We start from the raw sequence: 27,435 nt of genomic DNA, 5'->3' as shown, positions 1-27,435 counted from the left end.
CTGAGGACTAGCAGATGGTGTAGCAGTTATGTCACTGGACTCCCATGTAGCTGACCATGGTTCGAGTCCCAGACCCAGTGGCTTGAAAATCACACTGTGCGCACATGTATGTGTGCCCAAGATCCTGGGAGGAGAATGGATTGCAGTGTGGTCATCTCCCCTGGGGAAGTGATTTTTCACTTTCCCTCTCAACTGTGTCTGTCTTTCCCATATGGGTCCAGTAGCATTACCACTATGCTAACACCTGGCCCCCATGTGTGTCTGTTTTTGCTTGGTATATATCTAGGAGAGAATTAAAGGGCCAGAGGATAACTGTATGTCCAGTTTTAGTAGGTACTGTCAACAGTGTTACACAGTGGTTGTACTAATTTACACATATTCACCAGTATATGAGAGTTATGGCTGTTTCACAAAGTTTTTAAAAATTATATATTTATAATTTTCATCATTTTCCTAACCAGAAACATTATAAGTAATCCATAGATATGGGGGGAAAAGAAGTTATTCTGATAAAGTTTTGTAGTTTTCTACTTTAAGCCATTTGATCTGTCATCTGTAGTTTCAACATTCAGGAAGTCTGTCCTATTTAATGTTGTTAAATAATCGGGAAAATAGCATGAGTACTTCAGTAAATTAAATATCCAGGGAAAAAACAAGATTGACTATTTCTTGGATCTGTGTTTTGCAATACTAACATGGGAAGCCAGCATGTGGTTAATGGTGCTGGGCTTCCACATGGCAGACCATGGTTTAAGTCCCGGACCTGGTGACTTGCTTTCTCACTTTCTCTCTCTCTCTCACTCTTGCTCTCATTTTGTCTTGTTCTGTCCCTCTCTGGTCAAATTTAAATAAATAAATAAATAAAGTTAATACAGTTAGTAAAATAATAATTAAAAAAATACTAACATGGAAGTATTATTGATAGTTTAATTTTATTTGTCTTTGTTTGCTCTTCCTTTTATATAAGAGAAAGAAATAGGTATTTTTTTTTTTTTGACTGGCCTGTACTGTGTTGCAACCCTCCTGCCTTTTCCTCCTAATTTGCTAAGGTTACAGGCACATACCACCAAGCTGATATGTTCGGGTTGGCCTAAGAGCTGAACCCTGTCATCCTCATGTAGCTCCCAGCCTTCCAAGGGGTGGCGCTATCTGTACACCACCTTGGCTGGGTTTGTTTAGTTTTTATCCCTAAAATATCCCTCTATTTAATGATGGCTGTCCTCATAGCCTACTGGTTAAGTAAGCTGTATCCCACATGGCTGAGGGCAGTTTGAATCCTGGCCCTGGAGGCTTGAAAAACACATTCAGATATATGTGCATGTGTGCCCAAACTTCTGATAGGATGGAGTAACTGAAGGGATTGTGGTGTGACCAAGCCTCAATGAGGTATGCCTTTTCTTTCTGTTTGTCTCTGGTGAGTGCATATGCTCTCTGGCAATTAAAAATAGATAAGATAGAATTTACTTACCTATTTACTTACTTACTTACTTACTTACTTACTTACTTACTTACTTACTTATTTGAGACAAGATCTTGCTATGGTGCCCAGACTAACCTCAACCTTGCATTCCCTCTGCCTCAACCTTCCAAGTAACTGGGATTACAGATGCACGCCACTACACCCAGCTTAAGAAAAATCAATGCAGTTTAGACAGTTAAGGTATAATTTATTTGTAGGTTAATAATGGTTTGGATTTAGGGCTATAACAGTTGGTGAAACATACAAGAATGTTTGTATTTTTACGTTTAAAAAATTTAACTGACACTTGAAATGACAATTACCTTTTAGGTGATGTGGCAGTGAAAATGTTGAATGTGACAGCACCCACACCTCAGCAGTTACAGGCCTTCAAAAATGAAGTAGGAGTACTCAGGTGAGCTTGTGTGAATTATTGTTTTCCAGAGAGAGAAGTTTCTTTCATTAGCTCCTGACTTCCAGCAATAACCACCATTAGCATTACAGATTTACTCAGAATGGATAAATATGTAGAAACAGAATATATCTGAGGATTTTTTGTGTTTGGCCATATTCTTTAAAGTTGTATGCAGTTTTATATGGTATAGCTGATGAAATACTTAATTCAAGACTGAAATAATGGAAATACAGTATTCTGATGATATAATATTTCTACTTGTATAAATAATACTGTCAAAATTCTAAGCTTATCAGAACACATTTAGAGATGGTATTTAGCCCTGGACCCTGGAACTTGAGGAGCTCCAAAAAACTACAGTAAGTTTGTGGGGGAAACTTTAACTTAGAGGGAAAAGAGGCAGAAGGATATTTAGTCCAGAGAAGGCTGTTATGTTCAAGAGGATGCAAAGCGACTCATTCCAGAAAGAACAGGGATGCCAGTGTTAGACATTGTAGAAAAATTTTGTCTCAATGCAAAATAATTTTCTAGTAATGGAACCACTTAAACAAGGGGATGGACTGGGCTGTATTTTCAGTGTCACTTTCTGGTTACTAAAGATATTTAAGCAACCTCTAGTTGCATTTCAGGTGTATTGAAAAGGGTGTTTCTGGGTAGTGTGGGAGGTTAGACTAGACAGTTCCCGGTCTCTTGAAATTATCTTTCTATTGCTTTTTTTTTCTTTTTCTTTTTTAATGTCTCTTTCTGACAACACCTAACTTACTGACAAGTTGCTTTGGTGCTTTTTTTTTTTTAAGACTTGCTGAAGTTTGTCAGTATTCGCTATTTACTATCACATTTCTTTTTACAGGAAAACACGACATGTAAATATCCTACTTTTCATGGGCTATTCCACAAAGCCACAGCTGGCCATCGTTACCCAGTGGTGTGAAGGCTCCAGCTTATATCACCATCTCCACATCATTGAGACCAAATTTGAGATGATAAAGCTTATAGATATTGCACGGCAGACTGCACAGGGCATGGAGTAAGTTCCATTCTGGTCAAGTCTCTTGTAACTTACTTTCAAAGACCATTGAGGATGTTTTAAAGGCTTTGGTGATACTCTTTTGGACTACATTTTATATCTATATCCAACAACCTAAGGAAACTTAGGAGCTAACAATAGGACACTAAAAAATAAATTAGTCTTTTTGTAGTATAGCCATCAAAACTGTCAACTAGTTAATAACATATATATAACTACAAATTTAGGGTTAGCATTCAGTGATTTAACTAAACCATAGAGGTTCAGAAAACAAAAGTAGTCCTGTCAAAAAAAAAAAAGCTAAAACAATAAGACTAAAAAATTATTAATTGGTAAAGTATACAAATATTAATTACTCTTTTCAAACCATTTACTCCAAGTGTTCATATTTTCTTTTTTAAAATGTCATTTCATAAAATGAAAATCTACATTCTGATCCTTTTTGAGAATTCTATTTTATGTTCATACCTAAAATAAGGAGCTTACATGCAAATGAATAAGTAAATCAGTAGGTAAAATTGAATAAAATTTAAAAGCGATAGTTGAAAGATGTAAGCTTAGTAAAATATAAATTTGAAAGCTCCATAAGTAATTTAAAAATATGTATTTTAATTAATGTTTTGTATTATACAAATTTCATATGTATAGATTATTTAGTATTTATAGTGTTATGAAGTAGATAATTTTATTTTGTTTTTGTTGATAAGGAAACTGAGCTTTTAAGTGATTTGCCTGAGGCCATACATGTAATAAATGGTAACAAAGGTGTTAAATTCCAGGTTTCTGACTTCTAATCCTGTATTCTTTCTCCATAACCACTGTTCTGCTTTTAATTTATAAAATAAGAATAAAAGAATAAAAGGGTGTATGTATACTGAAGCCTACAACTCTAACTCAAGGGCATTTGTAGAAAGTAGATCAACACAAAACATGAAGCAATTAGGTCATCAGAAAGTCATGACACATTTTTGCATAGAAAAAACACGTCACAGGACCAGCAGATAGCATAATGGTTACATCACTGGACTCCCTTGTAGTTAACCACAGTTCAAGTCCCAGACCTGGCTGCTTAAAACTCACATTGGGCATTTGTGTGTGCATGCCCAAAATCCTGAGAGGACACCAGAAGAGAAGGGACTGTGGCACAATCATCTCTTCTGGGGGTTTATTTCTGCTTTCTATCTCTGGCAAGGGCATATACCCTAGAGCAAAAATTTCTCTTTAAAAAAACACACATCAAAACTTTTCTGACAAACTAATAGATCTCTTAAGTCTTCTCACCACTTTCTCTTTCTCAAATCTAGGCAATATCTTTGTAATTTAGATTGTTTATAGGCCTATGTTCAGTCAAAATGAGTATTGCAGCAAATTAACTATCCATTAATATTCCTTCTTAACCACTGGACTTAAAACAACCTCATTCTTTCAGATAAGTTTGAATCTTCACATCTAAAAGATTGTATTAAGATTTTGTAAGGAATAAACAGTGACAAAACCAGTCAACATTCCAAAAAATGGGAAGCTGCTTCTCTTCCTATCCCAGAGGTGTCTGTTGTTTCTTTGGCAGGACAAGTACGCTCTGTCAGTACAGCCCTGACACTCATTATTTTCTCTTTGGGATACCCATGCCACAAATATCATGTCTCTGTTCAAATGTCCCCTTTTAACAGACACCCTCTCTGATCACCTTGTACAACATCCATACTCCACCCTGTTATTCTGTCCTTGTTTTTCTTTATAACATTCAACTCCATCTGACTTGCTTATTTATTGTCTGTCCCCTGCTAGGGTGCAGTCTGTATGAGAGCAGGGGTTTTGTTTTCATCATTGTTCTATGCCTGATGTTCTATACCTCTATACCTCTCCGGCCTATGAGAGGTACTCAGAACCTATCTGTTACATGAAAGAATAAATGCTCTAAACTGCCTATTATTGTATATTTACCTTTCAAAAGAGAGAAAAGCCAAATTCTCATGGAAAAGAATTAAGGAAGCTGGATCCCACATGGCTGACTTCGTGGTTTGAATCTAAACCCCGTGGATGGAGAAACACACTGGGCATAGTGTGTGCGTGCCCACCCAAAATTCTGTGTGTGAGGAGAATGGAGGAGAAGGGATTGCAGTGTGACCATCTCGCTTTCTGGCAAGCACATGCACTCTATAGCAAAACTAAGAAAAAGTTTACAGAAACACTGATGGGACAATGAAGTACCCATATTGGTTAAGACAAGTGGCAATAGAGAAGAACACTATCAAATTGGAATAGCTCTATACTCTGGGAAAGTCAATGAACAGGCAATAATTTCCCATCACTTTATCATTTGGAATTATCAATATAAATTTTAGTATATTGGGCGCCAGCAGGTGGCATGGTGGTTAAGGCAACTGGACTCCCATATGGCTGACTGCAGTTCAGGTCCTAGACCTGGCAGCTTGCTTTCTTACTTTCCTCTCTCTGTGTTTCTTTCTGGTCAACTTTAAAATTATAAAATAAAATAATGACAATGAATAAAATTAAATTAAAAGTGTTAGCGCATTTACTCTGAAACACTTTGCTTATATTATTAAACAGCTCTCACTATGTAATGAATTTAACTGGCTATAAATGTAGATTAGTCTGTCAGATTTATTCTAAATTTTACTAGCTGAAAAAATACCAATTTATAAGTTCTAAGCCCCCTAGCAGAGTGTGCTTTTTATTACCAATTTAAAGTTAAGCAAAGAAGATAGAGTTCTATCTCCTTTTTGTTTCCTCTTATGAAATGAGAACATGAACTGACTAAAAGTACGAACATATCTTTTGTTTTGGAAGGTTTTGGCTGATTACTGAAATGGCAGTGTGAGTTTCAGGTTGAGGTGATAGATTGTTGTTCACTCCTGAAACTCTATTAAAATTATAACAAAGGAGTTGTGTTTTTTTAAAGCATGACGTATATGGATGGGATACCGAGAGGAAGGAGGCAATAACAACAGACATTTTAAAAGCTGGAAAGCATGTAAGAAGGTGATAATAGACTTAGTGGGCCCAGAAAAGCTAACTCGTTGGCAGTGGAGAAATGAAAAACAACCTGATTTATACCATGGAATTCATGAAAGTCTCAGGAATTGGCAGTATCATCTACCTCCATAAGGGACTAAAATGAAAAGCTGTGCTTCTCTAAATCCTTTCTCTACTCTGTGGTAAGACTGAGTGACTATCCTCTCTCTGTCCTGGCAATGAACTGGAAGTTCTCTAGAAAGGGCAAAACAAATACTTTTGGACTGGAGGATCTTCTGCTATGTCTAGGACTGGGGTGCCTTATCCAAAGCCAAGGGGATTTGGTGACTGTATGTTTATGAATGATGAAAGGAGATCTCCCCTCTTTTATTTGTTTCCCAGAGTGCTAGTAGCCAAACCGTATTCTTCCTGCAAGAGATTGGAAATGTCTTCTGATGAGTCTACCAGCCCAAGAGGAAAGATCCAAAGAGAGTGACATCAAGGATCCCACCCAAGTCACTGTACATTTCAGAAACAACAAGCCCATTTATATGTGCCAGCCTCCAGACAGTTTGTTAGTTCCTCACATAGTCTGAATAAGATGGATTATCTCTGGATAACCAGCTGTTTGAGGGAAAGGCTCTGAAGTAAATGAGAAAGACCAAAATTCATGGGGCATAACAGAACCTGGGAGAAACAGACACAGTGCAAGATCACCCCACCAGATAAAAGATTGCTTCCTATCCAAAGGCAGACAAATGCTTTCCAAGAAACAGACATAGAACAACAAAAAAGATGTTATTTATAGTACTCTAAAAATTACATCTTGTAGTTATTTAAACTTTAAATGTTAATCTAAAATATGGAAAGAGCTACATAGTTTCTCAGAATTGTTTTAGTGCTCCTCAGCAAAAAAAGTTTTAAAACTATTATGCAAAATGCTAATAATTTAATACTAATTTTATTCGTATTATGTAACATAGTTCAGAATGACACCTGAATAATTTTTTTTTTTTTTTACAAATCAAGTTGTATTAATGTATGTAATTAATTGGAACACATAACCAGATGTGCAGGGAAGCTGGATGACATCCGGCAAACTGCAGTTTGAATCCAAGTCCTGTTGGCTTAAAAAAAATGTGCATGCATGCCCAAAATCCTGTTGGAGGAAAGGGATTGTGGCATGACCACACCCCTCTGGGAGGTCTTTTTCTCTCTCCATACTTCCCTATCTAGTAAGCATGCATACCTTCTGGTAGCTATAAACAAAGAAAAACAAACAAAAACCTAAAATCCATCTACCTGTCAATCAAGTTTGTTGCAGAGTAAATGAGATAGTGTGTGTAAGATACACAGAACTATGGTAATAAGTGCATATAACTGCTAAGCACGTAAATAATTACTTTTTTTTTTTTTAATAGAACATAGCTGATTTAAACCTGGACCTGGTGACTTGAAAAACAAATCAGGCACGTTTACGTGTATGCCAAAAATCCCAGGAGGAGAGAGGATTGTGGCATGGCAATCCCCCCGTGGGTGCTCTCTCACTTTCTCTGTTTCTATTTCTGTCTTTCCTCCGCCACCACCAATGAGCAGACATGCCCTATAGCAAATTAAAAAAAAAAAAAAAAACGAAAAGAAAGAGGAACCAGCAGATGGCGTAATGGTTACATTGCAGTACTCTGACATTGCGGACTATGATTCATGTCCCAAACTCGGTGGCTTGAAACTCACACCAGGCATGCGGGCATGCATGCCCAAAATCCCAAGAGGAGAATGGAGGAGAAGGGATTATGGTGTGACCATCTCCCCGGGGGGAGGGGGGGCGGGTAATTTCTTGCTTTCTGTCTCTTTCTGTCTCTGTCTCTCTGGCAAGCACACACCCTATAGCAAAAATCTCTCAAAAAAAAAAGTTGAATCATTAAGACTTTCAAATATATCATCTTTATTGGATTACAGAATATTAACATATATTGTGGATGGATAACATTTTCCCATATGATTCTGTTTCTCTCTCTTTTCTTTTTTTTAACCTTGATAAAAGAGAGAACTACTCCAATAGTAGGTAATGAGAGACTCCCTCTGAAGAATTGGGGTTCATAAAGTATGTTTTACTATCTTCTTCTCTTCTGGTCTTTGATTCAGCCCAAGGTATTTTAAGAATGTTGTTATTTAAATAATTTTCCAAAATGATCAGTACATTATGCCCTCTCTTTGCAAGGCTTTTAATTTCAGTGCAATATTCATATTATAATTTTAAATTTAACTTTATTAGAAGATATCCTATGATCAATACATTATGCCCTCTATTTGCAGGGCTTTTAATTTCAGTGCAATATTCATATTATAATTTTAAATTTAGCTTTATTAGAAGATAATCCTAAGTGTTAAAGAAGGGCCAGTCCAATAACACAGCAGTTAAGTTACTGTGTAGCGGAAACTGATCCCGCAAGGCCAGCTGAGCTACATGTGTATGCTCAGAATCCTGATGAAATAGGGAATTGAAAGATACGTGACTGAAGGCATAAATAGGCCCCACTGTGGGGCTCATAAATACGCTCTCTTCTGCACATGCCTGTGCCCTCTAGATAATAAAAGAAAAAAATTGCATTGGGAAGGCACATTGAGAAAGTTGTGGCCTCTTTATTATTTTTCTTTTTGAGATATTTTTGCTCTCAGGTACGTGCACTCATCGGAGAGCGAGAAAACAAGAAATCACCCCCACCTCTGGGGGATGACCATGCCACATTCCCTTCTCCATTCTCCTCTTAGGATTTTGGGCATGCTCACATATGCACCCAGCGCGAGTTTTAAGCAACCAGATCCGGGACTTGAATCACAGTCAACTACGGGAGTCTAGCAACATAGACATCACTTACGGAAGCATTGTATTCTGAAAATCAGATGACTAAAAATAGAGCACATGTGGGAACCAGCAGTTAGTGTAATGGCTATGTTACTGGACTCCCACGTAGTCGACCACGGTTTGTGTCCCAGACCGGTGGCTTAAAACTCACGCCAGGTGCGCGTGCGTGCATGCCCAAGATCCCGAGAGGAGAATGGAGGAGAAGGCATTGTGGTGTGATCATCCCCCCTGGGGGATGATTTCTCGCTTTCTGTCTCTGTCTCTCTCTCTCTATCTGGCGAGTGCACATGCCCTATAGCAAAAAACCTCTCCCAAAAAAAAAAAAAATAGAGCACATGTGCCCAAGATCTTGTCGAGCTATAGAGTTAAGGGAAAGGATTGCTGCACGATAAGTCCTTATCTCACACACAGTCCCTTTTGTGCATATGTGTATGCTATCATGAACAAAAATAGTAAATAAAACCTAAACTAGTATAGGGACACATCCTCATAATTTACTTTTTTGTAAACAGTGAATAGCATACCCACTTTATTCACAGATAAATCTAGTGGAAGGATGAGTTAAAGCTAAAAGATGGTGAACATGGGACAGCAGTTGTTGTAATGGTTATATCACTGGATTTTTATGTAGTTAACAATGGTTCGAGTCCCAAACCCGGAGGCTTAAACTCATGCCAGACGCGTGTGCGTGCATGCCCAAAGTCCCAAGAGGAGAACAGAGGAGAAGGGATTGCAGCGTGGCCATCCCCCCTGGGGGGCAGGGGTTTGTCTCTATTTCTCTCTGTCTTTCTGGTGAGTGCATGCGCCCTATAGCAAAACCTTCTCCCCTCCCCCCCCAAAAAAAAGATGGTGAACATGTATTAGTAATTAAAAATAATTCTGGACCAGGGTAGCTGCAGGGTAGTGGTTAAGGAGGCTGGATTCCACATAGCTGACTGGTGGTTTGAGTCCCAGACCTGGTGGCTTGAGAAGCATGCCTGTCATGTATGTGTGCATTCCCAAAATCCCAAAAGAAGATTGAAATGGAGTAGAAAGGATGATGACTTTTCTTCTTAGGAGGTTCTTTCTCACTTTCTATGTGTGTGTGTCTCTCTCTTTTTCCCTCCCTCCCTTCCTCCCCTCTGCTCCCTGTTAAGCACCCATACACTCTGGGAAAAATGGAAGAAAAATAATAATTTTGATTAACCAAAGAATATTTAATTATAGTAAACATGATTTCCTGGTGAGTAGAAATAATAATAGAAACAAAGATGCAAACAGTAATCAGAAAATGCAAGGTAAAACCGAAAGGTACCCTTCCTTAGTCACCCACTGGAACTGACAAACTGCCTAAATTCTAGCAAGATCTAGTGTTTGAAAAAATTAGAAGAATTGCTTACTAGTACATTCCTTATGTGACCAACTGCCCTGAGGGCATTTTGGAATAGTTTGTTAAAAAATGTTTGTTCTACACCCAAAAAACTACAGCTTTTATTCCAAGAGATGTGTATAAAAAGAAATATATTAAAGGAAACCATATAATAGTGAAAATGGGAAACATAAATATTCATCAGTTAGAGGACAGATATGTGAAATACTAGCAGATGTGGGACTAGCAGATTGAGTAATGGCTACATCGCTGGACTCCCATGTAGTCAACCGCAGTTCGAGTCTCAGACCTAGTGGCTTAAACTCACGCCGGGCACATGTGTGTGTGTGCCCAAGATCAAGAGAAGAGAATGGAGAAGGGATTGCGGTGTGGCCCTCCTCCCTAGGAAGTGATTTCTCACTTTCTGTCTCTCTGTCTCTGTCTTTCTGGCGAGCACCCTATAGCAAAATCCTCCCCCACCCCAAAAAATAAATAAATAAAACTAGCACATGTGAACAAAGAAATATCAACCTAGAGCTTTAAAATATGTCAAGTGAGAAAAGCAAGTTGTTGCATGAAACCACTTAAAATTTTTAAACATTTTTTTTAATCATAATTCGCCATCTTGATAGCTGCCCCTGTCCTGACTGCCATTATCCCAGTTGGCTAGGACAAATACACAGCACTATACTTTATCTGCCCAAGTTCGGTTGGAAATCTAACTTGGGCCCTCAAGCGGCCACAGCCATCATTAAGCAGTGCCTTGCTGCCTTGGACACTTTTTTTCATTCACTTTTACATTAAGCATCTTTACTGGTCAGGAAGTACTGTGTTTTGGATCTAGCTCTGCCACATACTGTTAACTTACTACCTCTCCTTTTTTTTTTTTTTTTTTTTTTTAAGTAATTATTTATGTGTTTAGCAGTTATATGCACTTATTACCACAGTTCTGTGTATCTTACACACACCATCTCATTTACTCTGCAGCAACCTTGTGAGGTACATGGATTTTGGGTTTTTTGTTTTGTTTTGTTTTGTTTTTCTTTTTCTGTAGTTGCCAGAAGGTATGCGTGCTTACCAGATAGGGAAATATGGAGAGAGAAAAAGACCTCCCAGAGGGGTGTGGTCATGCCACATTCCCTTTCCTCCACCAGGATTTTGGGCATGCATGCACATTTACCATGCTTCTTTTTCAAGCCACCAGGACTTGGATTTAAACTGCAGTCTGCTGTGTGTCATCCACCTCCGCGGCATATAGTGCTTAACCACTGTGCTGCACGGTGGCCCAATAGATATTATATTCTCATTTTATAGAAGAAGCAAAGGTATAGAAAGGTCATGTAACTTGCCTGTGTACTGGCTCCAGAGTGCATTCATTCCCTTTGCCAGTACACCTTGTCACTTCTCCAATTTAGTCAGTGATATCCCTGCCACTGTGTCCTGGAGTTGAACCATGGTCCATCCTGTGGGAGTCCAGCACCTTCACCACTATGCCACCTGCTGGCATAGTAATTTTTTTTTTGACCAACATACCAGAGTATTTCATGAGGATAGTGCTTTCAATAAATGTTGCTAGAGACTTTATACTCCCGACCCCAAGATCTAGCCAGGACAGGCCAGTCAGAAGCCATCTACATTTGAGCACTGAGTGGCCTCTTTCAGAAACTAAGACAACTGAAGATTTTCTGCTCAGACTTCACCATCTCCCCAACCCCAAGATATAGCCAGGACAGGCCAGTCAAAAGTCTTCCACATTTGAGCTCTGAGTGGCCCCTTTCAGGGACTAGGACAACTGAAGGTTTTCTGCTCAGACTTTACCCTCCTGACTCCAAGATCTAGCCAGCCTCCACACACTGAGTTTCTAGCTAGGTCTAGGTACACAGTAGCCAAATATCTGGATACTTTTAGGGTCAGAGTAATCCTCAGTTACCACTAAATCTGCTGCACAAAGGGAGAAAAATGCAACTGCAGAGATTGCAGATCACCTCCTCCTGCACACCTCTGAACACTCAGATTTAACTCCCAAAATTAGGAAAAAGCATGTAATCCACCAGATGACCAGAAGCCACCCCTTGAGGCACAAGAAATATGAGAAGCCAAGAAAATATCCCTCCCTCAAAGGAAAAGAATAACTCCTCATTATCCTCAGACAGTACAATTGGAACTCATGGAAATGTCAGATAAAGAATTTAGAATATTCATAGTGACAGAGCTAACAAAGATGCAAGAGAAGAGAGACAATGAGCTCTAGAAGATTCAGGAGGAAAGAGACAAGTTCCAGGAGGTGAAGAAGTTCTTACATGATCTGAAAGAAGAAATACTCACCATAAAAAAAGAATCAAATGGAACTGTTGGAGATGAAGGCTGTAATACAGGAAATCAAAACCTCCCTTGAAATTATTAAAGGCATTAAAAGATTAGATCATGCAGAAGACCGAATCTCAAATATAAAAGATAGAACCTCTGACCTAGAAAAATTCCCCAAAAAGACTGAGAAAATAACTCCAAAAAGTAACAATAATATATGAGTAATACTAGATACCATTAAACACCCAAACATTTGGCTAATCGGTTTCCTGGAAGATAAAGAAACTAATAAGGGCATTGATAATCTATTCCATGAAATCCTGGGAGAAAACTTTCTAAACCCAGAGAGGCATTCAAATATACAGACCCCAAAAAAACCCACATAGAATCAACCCATGAAGATTTTTTCCAAGGCACATCATAGCCAAACTGACCAAAACCACAGACAGAGAGACAAGATACTAAAATTGGCAAGAGAGAAACGTGAAGGTCAAGGATATTCCATCAGGCTAACATTGGACCTCTCATCAGAAACAGTGTACGCAAGGGAAAAATGGGAAAATATATTGAAAGTGTTAAGGAAAAAATAATTTCAACCAAGAATATTATACCCATCAAGATTATCCTTCAAATGGGAAGAAAAGACAACATTCTCAGATAAACAAAACAAAAAATTTACCAGCTATCCAAAAAGTTCTAAAGAGAGTGCTATACCAGGAAAACTAGTCAGTCACACAGAGATAAGAGAACAAAAAACAACCAAGAGAATGGCAAACTAATTGGTGGGACAAATCTGGAAAGATCGATAATAATGTTGAATGTTAATTTCCAGAATTTAAACAGAAAAATCGGACCACAGTGACACTGTATACTTAATAGAAGAGGGATTAATTACATGAGACTGAACTGCTGAAATAGAATTTTATGACTTTTCATTAAAATATTACTGATTTTCTTCTATGCTTTGTTTTCCAGATTTATGTATTTTTGTCTTTTCTTGAGCTGTTGATAGGTTCATCTACCTACTGTTTGAACTGAATCCTAATCTTTTTCCTGGCTTTAAGGCTTAAGCAAATTTCTCTTAATGTTTTTTTATTTTGATCTATTAAAGCTAAAACTGCTTTTCTTAGAATTAAAAATTGTGTTAAAAAATACCTGTTTAATGACTGCAGCAAGCCACATAGCCCCATTTATGTTCATTCTGCTCACTCAGTTTTATGCCTAAAGTCAGACATGTGTTCATACATATGTATATATCAGCTGCACTTGCTGTTGAAAGTATTTAGATTAATTAAGGTATTTTGTGGTAGGAAAAAAAAAAAAGACATGGAGGGCGGCTGTGGATACCAGATTGTGTGGGAGGAGGGTAGGAAATGGCAGAGGGTGAGAGGTAGAGAACAAGGGGGAAGAAGGAAAGAAAAAAAGAAGCAGCAGCAGCAGCAAAATATATAAGAAACAAGAAATGAAAAATTATTTGTTGGTGATAACTTTTATGGTAGTATATCCCTGATTGATCCAGTATACATACAGTGTATTCTGGATGGAAGATCTCATTTTGTATACTGTAATGATGTACAATGAATGAATGTAACTGAATAAAAAAAAAAAAAAAGTTACCAGAACAACTGGATATCCATATAGAAAAACATAAATAAACCATTAACCCTTTCTTATGAGACACAAAGCATAAAAATTAATTTGATGTGTCAAACACATAAGAGTGATATCTGAATGAAAATCTAAAATTTCTATAAGAAACATCATAGAGAGGCCAGCAGGAGGCATGGTGGTTGAAGTGCTGGATTCTCAAATGACCGACCAGAGTTCGAGTCCCAGACCTGGTGGCTTGCTTTCTTGCTTTCTCACTTTCTCTCTCTCTCTCTCTCTTTCTCTCTCTCATTTTGGTGAAATCATGTAAAAGAATAATAATGATAATAAATTAATTTAAAAAAAATAAAATTCATAGAAAAAATCTTTGGAGCCTTTAGATAGGCAAAGATTTCTTAGGACACAAAAGGGCAAAGATTATAAAAGAAAAAAATTAATCATGCTTCATCAAAATTCAAAAATTTTTTTTTTTGAGAGATTTTCGCTATAGGGCACGTGCGCTCGCCAGACAGACAGAGACAGACAGAGAGACAGAAAGCGAGAAATCACCCCCCAGGGGGGATAGTCACGCCACAATCCCTTCTCCTCCATTCTCCTCTTGGGATTTTGGGCACGCACGCACACGCACCTGGTGTGAGTTTTAAGACACAGGGTCCGGGACTCGAACACTGGTCAACTACGTGGGAGTCCAACGACATAGCCATTATGCTAACTGCTGGTTCCCAGAACTATTTGTTTTTTAAAACTGCTGTCAAAATGAAAAGACAAGCCACAGACTTGAAAATGTTTGTAAAAAACATTATCTGAAAAAATACTTGTATCCAGAGCATATAAATAACTTTTACAGAGCTGGCTCCATAGCCTGGTTATTAAGGGAGTTGGACCCCACATGACCAACCAAGTGGTTTGAATTCTGGCCTTGGTGGCTTGAAAAACATGCTAAGAGAACCAGTAGAGGGTATAATGGTTACATCGCTGGACTCCCATGTATTTGACCACAGTTCAAGTCCCGAACCTGGCAGCTTAAAACTCAAGCCAGGTGCCATGTGCATGCATGCCCAAAATCCTGAGAGGAGAAGGGAAGAGAAGGAATTTTGACATGGCCATCCCCACTGGAGGGTGATTTCTCGCTTTGTCTCTATCTCTGTCTCTGGCAAGGACATGTGCCCGATAGCAAAAAATCTCTCTAAAAATGTAGAAAGAGACTGGCAGGTGGCGTGGTGGTTAAAGGCACTGCACTCCCACATGGCTGACCATGATTTGAGTCCCAGACCTGGTGTCTTACTTTCTCGCTTTCTCTCTCTCTCAGTCCCTCTCTGGTTAAATTAAAATAAATAAACAGATAAAGTTAAATAAAATAATTCTTTTTTCTTTTTTGAGAGATTTTCGCTATAGGGCATGTGCACTCGCCAGACAGACAGAGAGAGGCATAGAGACAGCAAGAGAGAAATCACACCCCAGGGGGCCGCAATCCCTTCTCCTCCATTCTCCTCTCAGGATCTTGGGCACGCACGCACACGCACCCGGCATGAGTTTTAAGCCACCGGGTCCAGGACACAACCGCGGTCGACTACGTAGGAGTCTAGCGACATAGCCAATTCGCTAACTGCTGGTTCCCAATAAAATAATTCTTAAAAAAAAAATAAGCTGAGATGATGTGTGTGCATCCCTCAAATCTTGACTGTGTGAGGAAATATAGAAGGGATAACAGCATCACTGTGCCCCATTGGGGGGGGGTACTTTTTTCTTCTCTTTGTCTCTCTGCAAGTGCACTTAGTTTGGGGGAAATAAAAAGCTTACGACTATTATATGTAGATGAGAAATTACAGTATAATTGTTTAACAAGTACTCTTGCAGCTTAGTATTAGGACATCCCATCCTTGAAAAAAATATGCAAAATATTTGAGTACTCTGTTGATAAAAATACATGAATGGCAAAAACCACATGCAAAGACATTCAATATCATTAGTCATTAGAAAAAGAAAATTAAAACTGCAGTGAGATAGCACTGTACCCCACTAGAACATCTATAACCAGAACCAGCAATACTAAGTATTGGCAAAAATGGAGTGTAACTAGAATTCTCAGAAAGTTAAATTTATCATGTGGCAATTCTTTTTTTTTTTTTTTAATAGATTTTTGCTATAGAATGTTGCCACAGAGACAGAAAGCGAGAAATCACCCCCTAGGACATGAGCCACGCTGCAGTTCCTTCTCTCATCTCTCAGGATTTTGACACACACATATGTGTGCAGTATGAGTTTTAAGCCACCAGGACTTGAACCAGTTGACTACATTGGGAGTCTAGCGACCTAAACATTATGCCATCTGCTGGTCCCTACCATATGGCAATTCTGATCCTACCTAACTACCTGAAAGAAATGAAAGCAGGAGTTGACAGCAAAGACTTGTATGTGACTGTTTTATAGTGACTTACTCATAATTGCCAAAAACAGGAACAACCTAAATGTCTGCCAGGTAAATGGCTAAGTTGTGATATTTTCATAGAGCCTGTAACACTGCATACAACCATATGAATCTCAGAATCATGCTGAGCAAATGAAACCAGATGATTTCTGTTTGTTTGAATTCTAGAAAAAGCAAAACTATTCTGTAGTGCCAAAAGTTATTAGCAATGATTGCATGAGTCTATTTGCAAAAACATATGAAGGAACTTTTTGGAGTGATAGATAATCTTTTCTTTTTTTGGAGAGGTTTTTGGTATAGTAGGTGTGCACTCTCCAGAAAGACAGAGAGACAGAAAGCGAGAAATCACCCCCCCCAGGGGGAATGGCCATGCCGCAATCCCTTCTCCTCTATTCTCCTCCCAGGATCTTGGGCACGCACGCACACCCGGCATGTGTTTAAGCCACCAGGTCCAGGGCTAGAACCACGGTCGACTACATGCAAGTCCAGTGACATAGCCATTGTGCCAACTGCTGGTCCCGATAGATATTCTTTATATATTTTTTATTATTTTTCATTGCTAGAGGGTACACACATTGACAATTGGGGGCGGGAGTGAGGGGAGGAAGGAGGACAAAGCCTCTCTCACAGTGGGATGTGAGGAGGCTGTTAATCCCTTCTCAGTTTTTCCATCCTGTCGTTTCTGGGTATGCATATACATGCACCCAGTATGTTTTTCTAGCACCTGGGGACAAGATTTGAACCTTAAAGACGGCTATGTGGGATTCAGCACCTTAACCACCAGATCACCTGTTGTGTCAGGTAAGAAAGGGAAAGTGTTTTATAGGAGCAATTCAAGACGAATAATTCTAGGGTTATAATTGAATATAGTTTCTCATAGGAACCAATAGCATAACTATGGCTGGCATAATAATGACAATATAGTTGATGTAGACCTTTTATTTATTTATTTATTTATTTAAATTTGCTGTAGGGCACATGCACTCACCAGAGAGAGAGAGAGAGAGAGAGAACTGCCAGGTCCAAGACTCGCTGTGATCAGCCACGTGGAGGTCCAGCACCCTCACTATCACACCTGCTGCCGCTGATTTAATGACATTTTTAAGCCCACCACAAGGAATATGAAGGTGAGAATTCTATTCTGGCCTGTGTTGATTTCTCTCTTTCTCTCTCTCTCCAAGTGCATGCATCCTGTAGCAAAAAAAAAAAAAAAAAATTAATTAAAAATTTTAAAAAATCAGATCATATCTGAAGTATTTAGTTTGAGCCATATGTATTCAAACGAATGTTGAAAAACTTAGATAGGTTCTTAGATAAGAACTTGAAAGAAACAATGTAGAGAACACATTTTACTAGATTTCAGAGCTTTAAAATTAAATGATTCTGTAGGTGGACAGTTCTCCAAGAAAAGAGACTCAGTTCTCCAAGAAAAGAGACTCCTAACAGAAACCTGTCAGGGAACTGTGATATTCACTTAGTTGATGGCATGCTTGTTCTTTCCTGGTACTTTAGTAAACCTGTAACACTCTCCTTAAAATCCTGAAGAGGAAAGGGGGAGGTCCAAAGCAGTTATTCAAAATAATAGGTAGACTTCTGTATTGTCTGCAGTATTGCTGAATCATCCTTAGCAAAACTGATTTATGCTTGTTCCTTTTCCTACACCTAACCAGTTATGCATTTTGTTTTTTGTTTCTATTTCTTGGCATCTTTCATTGTAACTATTGAGTGCAACTGTTTTCTTGTCAGCTATGTACTTATATAAGGTAGTAATTACTCTGAAACAGTATATTATGTATAGAATGGGATGTGATACTTGCCAATTTTTCTAGCTAAAAGAATAGAGTCCCTTTTCCTTCTAGTCTCCCACTGTATAGACCTGGATTTATATTTTTTGTTGCTTTTATTATAGAAAGAATTATTATATGAGGTAAAATTAGGAAAGCACCTCGTAAATGATGAAGACTTATATGAGTACAGGATGCAATTATTTCAAGTTGCAGCTGTATGCAACTTTGGCCTATAATAGACTTTTGCTATCAATTTCTCATGTTATGTCACTAGCAATCATATTTATATCTTCTTTATACATTCCTAGTCAGAATTTTCTCTCCTCAACCCTCCAGTTACATTTTTATCTATCCTTGCTGTGGTTCTTTGTGTAAATTTTGTTGAGGGGATTGACACCATTCAGAATACCTTTATCTGGGGCCAGCAGGTGGTGTGGTGAAGGCTCTGGACTCATATGACTGACTTCAGTTCAATTCCCAGACCTGGCAGCTTGCTTTCTCACCTTTCCTGTTTCTCTCCAGTGAGCACACGTGCCTTACAGCAAATTAAAAATAATAATAAATAGGGACCAGCAGTTAGCATAATGACTATGTCGATGAACTCCCATGTAGCTGACTGCAGTTCAAGTCCTGGACCTAGTGGCTTAAACTCACGCCGGGCATGTGTGTTCATGCCCAAGATCCTGAGAGGAGAATGGAGGAGAAGGGATTGCGGAGTGGCCATCCCCCTTGGAGGGTGATGGGTGATTTCTCACTTTCTATCTCTGTCTTTCTTTCTGGTGAGCGCACGCATCCCATAGCAAAAAAAAAAAAAAGAAAAATGTGTGTGTGTGTATATATATACATATATATATATATATATATATATGTATATATATGTATATATATGTATATATATGTATATATATGTATATGCATATATATAAAATAATCCTTTAAAAGAACAAAAAAAGAATATCTTTGTTGCCCATTCATGGTGGCATAGACAAGAGGGCACAGCTGCTCATTCGCTGAGGCCACATAGGAGGTCCAATTTGGTTCTCAGGCTGACCTAAGTAGACTGGGTCAGTGACATGCACCTATGGTCCCAGCTAACTGGCAGGCTTGGGCAGGAGGATGATGGCAGTGTGGAAAAACCCTTTCACAAATACTTCTCTCTCTCTTCCCCCTTCCCTTTCTTTCTTCTCCCTTTCTTATGAAGAATAAAAGCCTGTATCTTCCCTTCCTTTTCACCGCATGCCTCTATTTTTATTCAAAAAAATCAAGTGTTTTTTTGAATCTCAGTTGAAGGAACCTCTTTCAAGACAAATACCTGAACTAGCTCCCAGGTTTCTCTGACAACATGGCTTATCTCAACCACAAATTCATTGTTGTTTAGCCCCTCTTAATTTCCAGTAGAGACAGAGCCCCACATCTGAAAAACTTTTGATTGGGGCCCATTTATACTACCTCTTTTTACCTTGCTATGTCACTGCAGAGCTTTTTAAGCAGACGACAGCGGTAACGGACATCAGATTTTCTTTCAGTAGATGAGTAACTGAAATAGTAGAGAAGCACTGGCCTAACCTCATGACAGTAAGGTAGTTCTAGATTGTGATAAATGTTGGAAAGGAAGTGGATGGTGTGATGTGTGAAAGTAATTGAAGGAGAAGTGGTAACTTGGATAGTAAGTAATTTGAAAAAAAAAAAAATTGTCAGGCTGGCCCTGTTTGCCTTGTGCTTAAGGCAGTTGGATCCCACACAGTTAACCATGCAGTTCAAATCCTGACCCCAGCAGCTTGAGAACCACACCAGGTACTTGTGTGCACCTGCCCCAAATAACAACAGGATGGAGAAAGGGAAGGGTGAGACTCCTCAATGGGGCACTGTGACTATGCCCCATTGAGGAGTCTCATTTTCTCTATCCCTCTTTTTTTTGATGAGTGCATGTACCCTCTGGCACAATTTTAAATTATGTAAAAAATAAATATTTTGCTTAAGAAAGTAATTTTAGGGGCAAAAGGTGGTGTGGTGTGGTGGTTAAGGCACTGGACTCCCACGTGGCCAACCATGGTTCAAGTCCTGGACCTGGCAGCTTGCTTTCTCACTGCCCCCCCCCAACCTGCCCCTGTCTCTCTAGTGAGTGCACATGTCCTATAGCAAATTAAAAAATGATAATAAAATTAAATAATTCTTTTATAAAAAAAGATAGTTTTAAAATCTTGATACCTAGGAAAATGAGGAAATGTAAATGAAGGTGAAGCATGAATCCCAATTATTTGCAGATCTTCATTTTTAACAGCGTTCATCACATGATTTTGATTATACCCTATGGATTTTAAATTCTCATTTTCAGGCAAAACTTACTTACTAATGGTCATTGTCAGGTTTCAGAAGTCTTATATATCTGTTCTCTCTAGTATCAAATGAAGAAAAATAACCTTGACTAGGACATTATATGCATCTCTTTGTAGTTGATTCAACAAACATACATTAAATAGTTACCACACAGGCCAGCCTCTCTACTAGGCACTGAAGATAAATAGAAATAAACTAGACACAGCCCTTTCCCTTAATGAACCTAACAAAAACAGTTTCTAGGGGTAATGTAGATCATTTAAACTTACCAGTCACTTGAAAATAGATCTACTGTGGTCATTATAAAGGAAGTTTGCTCCTAACTAATTTTAAGAAGGTATTTTAACGTTATACAATACTACCTTTAAAAATAGTTCTGATTTATAGGGACTAGCGGATGGCATAATGGTTATGTTGCTAGACTCCCATGTAGCCAACCACAGTTTGAGTCCTGGACCCAGGAGCTTAAAACTCACTCTGGGCGCATGTGCTTGCGTGCCCAACATCCCGAGAGAAGAATGGAGGAGAAGAGATTGCGATGTGGCCATCCTCCCAGGGGTTGATTTCTCACTTTCTGTCTCTCTGCCTCTCTCTTTCTCCACACGTGCCCTATTGCAAAAACCTCTCTTACAAAAAAAAGTTCTGATTTATTAATCAAACTTTAATATTATAGTAAAGTTTACATTCTAAATAGAAAACAAACACAGGCACCTGAAAACAAAATAATGAACACACATATATGAATCAAACTATTGTTACAATAATTACTAAATAAGTTGAATGGTGAAAGATTATTTGCAATTGGGCTAGTCTTGGGAAAGCTTCACACAGATAGAAGTTGTGTTTACTCTTAAATGGTAAAAAAATAGACTGAAAGCTAATTTGGAGGTTTGGATGTAGCAGGGGAACATTGAAAACAGAGATAGGGGTTAAGTATCAATGTATGTTTAAAGGACATGGATAGATAGGCTTGACTGAGGGGAAAGATTTGTATTGTTATATAGTAAGAGATAAAGTCTTTTAGTAGAAAAGATTTGGGCTATACTGTAAAAGCTACAAGTTCTTATAATCCTAAATTCATTTATAGTCTGCATAAAGGGCTTATCACAATATATGGTTTTCAATTGTATCATGACCCTAACTAAGTTTTTACTCCCCTAAATGTGTTCTGTAGATTTTGAGGTCAGAGTTCTTTAGCCCTCTTCAGGCTAAAATGATGTTTTGTTTTTCAGTTATTTACACGCCAAGTCAATCATCCACAGAGACCTCAAGAGTAATAGTATCCTTCCTGAAATTTGTCTGCAAAGTTTGAGAACATCCTGATTTTTTCTTCTGTGTTTTGTCTCTTCTCATTATGTTAAAACAGTTTTCATGCTAAGTTTAATATATTGTAAAAAGAATTAATAAATGAGTTTGCATGAGAATATAGTACAGCAGGAGACTACAGCCTGCTTTTGGTTTCTGAATGACTGGACATTACAAGAAAATTTATCAAAAAGCTTTATAGTAATAGTAGATATATTTTTTGATTGCTCGCCTTGCATTATATCAGCACTATAAGACATAGTTATATAATTGTCTGTTAATTTATTTCAACTGTTTGACCTAGCTCAGTGGTAGTTGAGATATAAGTGAAGGCTCTAAATTACATAATGAAGTTAGAAAACATAATTCTTTTTCTTCTTCTCTAAGCCCAGACTAAGAGATGTCTGCCAGCATCTTCCTTCCAGTGAGAAGCCTTTCCAGCTTGCCCAGCAGTGCCAAGAGGATGCCTAGGCCTACATTACCAAAGCTTAATGGAAAAGTTTCAGCATCTCCCATAAACTTAGGAAAGCATCTTACCTCCTAGCACATTTCAAACCCTAGAAATCTTAAAAGCAGGTTATATAGGTAAAATAGAGCAAAGTATTGTTTAAAACATATTTATTGGGAAAGTATGAAGTACTGTACTCTTTTAAGGATCGTAATATTACAGAATCATAGAAATTAGATCTTACACATAAATTATTCATGTTTGCTCTGATAGTGGAATGAGATGATTTGTTTTCCTTTACCTTAACTACACCTCAGATATATTTCTTCATGAAGACCTCACAGTAAAAATAGGTGACTTTGGTTTAGCCACAGTGAAATCTCGATGGAGTGGGTCCCATCAGTTTGAACAGTTGTCTGGTTCCATTTTGTGGATGGTAAGAATTGAGGCCATTTCTCCATTCATTATGTTTTTGGATCCTGGGATGCTGCCGAGTTACAAGAAAGTCAATGAAGTTTTCAGTATACTATTTTCTTAGTTTCCAGTTTTAACAAAAAGCATTGTTCTTATGTTTTATATAAATAGATTGTAACTTTCTTCTTTAAGGATATTATAAAACCAGTTTCAATATTTCATACAAAAATATGTATTTTATATACAGTATTTAAATTTTATTCAGAATTGGCTATGTAAATTTTTTTGTGTTCAGAATGTTCTAGGTACCCTATTAAAAAAAAAAAAAAGCAGGTATGCAATTTAAGGCAGGTGTAATCTGCAGCCATTATTACGGTTTTGCTAGGAAAGCTACTCCTTTTGACAGAGGGCATTTTACAATTTTATTTAAGCCTAAATTGGAAAGTTAGTTCCTTCTGTCTAGAAAGAACATTGTAATTATGGGGCAATTAGAAGAGGAAAGACAAAAAAAAAAAATGAGAGAGAGATTTTTTTTTTTTTGGAGAGGTTTTTGCTATAGGGTGCGTGCACTCGCCAGAAACAGAAAGAGACAGAGACAGAAAGCAAGAAATCACCCCCCAGTGGGGATAGCCATGCCGCAATCCCTTCTCCATTCTCCTCTCAGGATCTTGGGCACACATGCACACGCGCCTGGCATGAGTTTAAGCGACCAGATCCGGGACTCAAACCACGGTCGACTACATGGGAGTCCAGCGACATAGCCATTACAGTAACTGCTGGTCCCATGAGAGACTATGTTGTAATCCAACTATGTTGGATTACATAGTTCTTTTCCTTTCTTCCTACTTCTGCTCTGTCAGAAAGAAGAAAGAGAAGCTTATAGAAGGGGACTAAAACTCCTATGTAGTTACTACAGCAGGCTGTGAAAAGGTTGGTCAGAGAAAATATTCTATAAGCCAATGGTTCTAAAGAGTCCCTAGGAACTTTTTGGAAGGTTCATAAGGTTTGTCTTTTTGAGGCCAGATTTGCTTCATATCCTTCAACCAAAACAATACACTGCAACAGACTGAATGTGAAGCAAGTATAACAATCCAACTGGCTGGTATTAAGGCAGACATTAAAGAAAATCACAGTAGTATTAGTACCACTAAACTTTTGTTGTTGTTTTTAAAAATGTGGTTATTTTGCATTAAAAATTGATGATATATATTAACATTTAATGGTTGTTATTGTATTTAAGTGAGTTAATATTTTAACAGTTTCTCAGTTAACTTTTATAATAATATGATAAATAATCCACAGATGTAACCCACATCAACAACTTCTTTAGAGTCCTCACTTATCTTAAGAGTGAAAAAAAGAGTCTGAGACCAAAAAGTTAGAAAACAGGTATCCCAAAGTCTTAGTGCAGTTTTAAGCTTTAAATAATCTTCAGTAAGACATTTGGGACACCGTGCTGGGAACAGAAGAGTTGGAATGGCTTCCAAAGCCACGTTTGCCTGAATTCTCTGGACTATGTGTAGTAGTCTCCAAGAAGGAAAATTCAATGTACAATTTATTCTGAGTTTGTCAATGTAAACCTAGGGTTAAATTAAGCTATGTTTTTTGTTTGTTTGTTTTTTAATGACTACAAATAGAACTAGGACAATTGGCAAGGTAGGGAGGGGACATTGTGTTTAGTTTGGAGATCTGTATTCTAGTACTCTGTTTAGCCATAAACTCCTCTAACTCTTCCCATCTGAAATATGGGTTGAACTGGTGGATTTCCAGTGTCCTTTCTATTTTTAAGATTCGGTCATTGGTATTATCTAGGTTGTATGTGTTCCTTAATGTATGTTTAACTTTTAATAAATTATAAATGAAAGACTAATCATTGTAATCTGGATCTCTGGCACCTTTAAGGCACACATCTTGTAACAAAGATGACAGTGTATCCTAAGATGAAAAACAGATTTTTAGTGTTAATATTATAAAATTAATTTTTTTAATCGTCATTTTCTCTTTTTTGGAGAGGTTTTTGCTATAGAGCATGTGCGATTGCCAGACAGACAGAAACAGAGAGACAGAAAGCGAGAAATCACCCTCCCAGGGGGAATGGCCACACCGCAATCCCTTCTCCTCCATTCTCCTCTCAGGATCTTGAGCACGCATGCACACGTACCCGGCATGAGTTTAAGCCACCAGGTCCGGGACTCGAACCTCGGTTGACTACATGGGAGTCCAGCGGCATAGCCATTACGTCAACTGCTGGTTCCCTTGATCGTTATTTTAAAGGTGTGTTTAACTAGTGCTAGAAAATTAGGTTCAATCATATCTCTAGATTTATCCTACTCTTTAAAAGCCCCTAGTTTACATATTTACATTATTATACATGAATTTTATATTTTCTTCTAATTACTTTTTTCTTGATACCTTGGTAGATTGGATTCATCTTTAACTCTACCATGCTGAGTTTTGAGACAAAAGACTAACCACTAGTACACTTCTTTGTTAAATATATCCTTCTAGATTGTTGGCATTCAAAAACAAAAATGGAACATCTGTAGACTAGGAGAGAGAGAAAAATATGGTCAAAAATAAGGTTTTGTGGTCCTCTGAATTATTTATAATGGTCTTTCCAACTTTGTTTTATTTGTATCTTAGAGAGAAAAGAGACTGTTGTGAAATTTCTACAAGTAACATCAATAAGCTGAGGATTGGTTATGCATTTGTTGTAAATAGGTGGCATGCAACTTTTTATCAAGCCATTTGCCCACAACAGTGAGATAAAACTAAATTTTTGACCCAGCTGTGGTGACGTGCACTGGTGAGATACAGGCTAAGGCCAGACGAGAGTCCTGGATTTGATTCCTGACCCATCCTGAGAAGCCAGGGCAGTACCATGTGCCTATCATCCCAACTACTTGAGAGGCTGAGGCAGAAGGATCATGACAAAATGAGGCCCTGTCTTTAAAACAAAACTAAAACTAAATTTTAAAAAGGCGTATCTTCAACTGTCTCACAAATACTGGTTCAGGCTTTGAAAATTGTGTTTATCATAACTAGCCTTTTAATATTCTGGTTTATTCACTACATCATAGTTGTATATGGTTCATTTTTATGCTGCATTACTAAAAGCACCTATTTGTAAAATATATCACAAAAGCAACTAGATACAACCTTTTCTTCTGCCCTATACTTTTACTCTCTGCAGAATCTCCCATGATCTCCATTAGTGGTTCTGAGTTTTGAATGAACATTAAAATTAACTGGGGATAATGTTTGAGTCCTACCGCAGATTCTGAAGTGATGTAATCGGGCTGGAGTGTAGCCTGGGCAGTGAGAAAGGCAAAGGCACCACAGATGTTAGTGATTGTAGCTCTAGCTGAGCACCATTATTGCCCCTCCTTGTGAGATACCTGTCTGATGTAGACCAGTAATCTTGTCCATGGTCTTTCAGCCTTTCTGGCAGAATCAGTATCAAATTGCTATCAAATTGATGTTTTCACAGAGTTTTCATTAATATCCTGCAATTTCTTAAATTTCTTCTAAATGAAACAATTCCGAAGATACAAAGTAAAAGAAATCTTTTAATATTTAATCAACTCTTTATTGTAGTTCATGTAATTAAAAAATCTAGTTGTATAAAACAGTAGTCCTTTGTCCACAAGAGATATTGTCTAAAACCCTCAAGTGGATGCCTGAAACTACAGATAGTATCAAACCCTATATTAACTAGTTCCCCCCCCCCCCAGGATAAAGTTTAATTTATAAATTGGCCACAGACAGTAACAACTACTAATAAAGTAGAATGATTATAACAGTGTCCTGTAATAAAAGCTATGCGAATTTGGTCTCTCAAAATACCTGATCTTATTGTACAATATTCATGTTTCTGTGGCAAACAAAACCACGATGGACAAGGGAAGACTTTTGTGCAGTTACTGGAAAGTGTGACAGTGTAGCAAATATGATTCAGTCTGTTCTTTGATCAAGAAGTAGCAGCCAAAAGATTCTTTATACCCTCTGCTAAATCTACCTGCTGTTTGTTGGTTTTGTTACTAAAGCATCATGGCATGTTTTATGTCATGGCTTGGAAAGAGATTTGAGTTTATTGGTCTTGAAATTCTACTGTTATTTTCTAAGTTGTCTGAGATGAGAAAAGTTATTTGTGCCGATGGGAAACCTTAAATTCTAATACAATTACTGTAATAGTTTGCTGCTCCCAGATGTCTAGGTCTAGTATTTCTTTGCGGAGCCAGTAATGGGGGGGGGGGGGGCCCAAACGTGTGGGAGGGGGGGGGGGGGGACTCAATCTGATGGTAAACATACATCAGGGAAGGAATTCAGATGGAAATGATGGTATTGTGAAAAAGAGAGGGTGGCTGACAAAATTATTAAAAAGTTTTTTTTCCTTCATCTTTCTTAATTGGATTTGTTTTTTCATCCATTAATAAGAGAATTCATTACATATTAAATGTTTTTTAATTGTAAAAACATTGTTCTGTATAATTGTCTTTTTTGCAGCCTTTATTCAGCTGAAGTGAAGAATAAACTAGAATATTTTTCTTATGTTCTTACAGGCACCAGAAGTGATCAGAATGCAAGATAAAAATCCATATAGCTTTCAGTCGGATGTGTATGCATTTGGGATTGTTTTGTATGAATTGATGACTGGACAGTTACCTTATTCAAATATCAACAACAGGGACCAGGTAAATATTCACCATC

At 37.9% G+C, this 27,435-nt stretch overlaps 1 protein-coding gene across 6 annotated transcripts in view; it reads left to right on the top strand.

Moving 5' to 3' along the window:
- The window catches only part of BRAF (B-Raf proto-oncogene, serine/threonine kinase), a 183,336-nt gene that overhangs the window by 125,020 nt on the left and 30,881 nt on the right, over positions 1 to 27,435 (top strand). For all 6 annotated transcript variants that reach the window (XR_003548826.1, XM_027770525.1, XM_027770523.1 and 3 more), the window contains 5 exons: positions 1,790 to 1,874; positions 2,725 to 2,901; positions 21,791 to 21,837; positions 22,629 to 22,747; positions 27,288 to 27,419. Coding sequence is in view for 5 of the 6 variants with exons in the window: in XM_027770525.1 (XP_027626326.1) it covers positions 1,790 to 1,874; positions 2,725 to 2,901; positions 21,791 to 21,837; positions 22,629 to 22,747; positions 27,288 to 27,419 (560 nt within the window). In the remaining variant the exon portion in view is untranslated. The remainder of the gene's footprint in view (positions 1 to 1,789; positions 1,875 to 2,724; positions 2,902 to 21,790; positions 21,838 to 22,628; positions 22,748 to 27,287; positions 27,420 to 27,435) is intronic.

The sequence above is a fragment of the Tupaia chinensis genome, unplaced genomic scaffold (genome assembly GCF_000334495.1).
Source record: "Tupaia chinensis unplaced genomic scaffold, TupChi_1.0 Scaffold000140_1, whole genome shotgun sequence".
Classification (NCBI taxonomy): Eukaryota; Metazoa; Chordata; class Mammalia; order Scandentia; family Tupaiidae; genus Tupaia; species Tupaia belangeri.
Note: the sequence above shows the minus strand (reverse complement) of the source record. Positions and strands in the feature narration are given on the sequence as shown.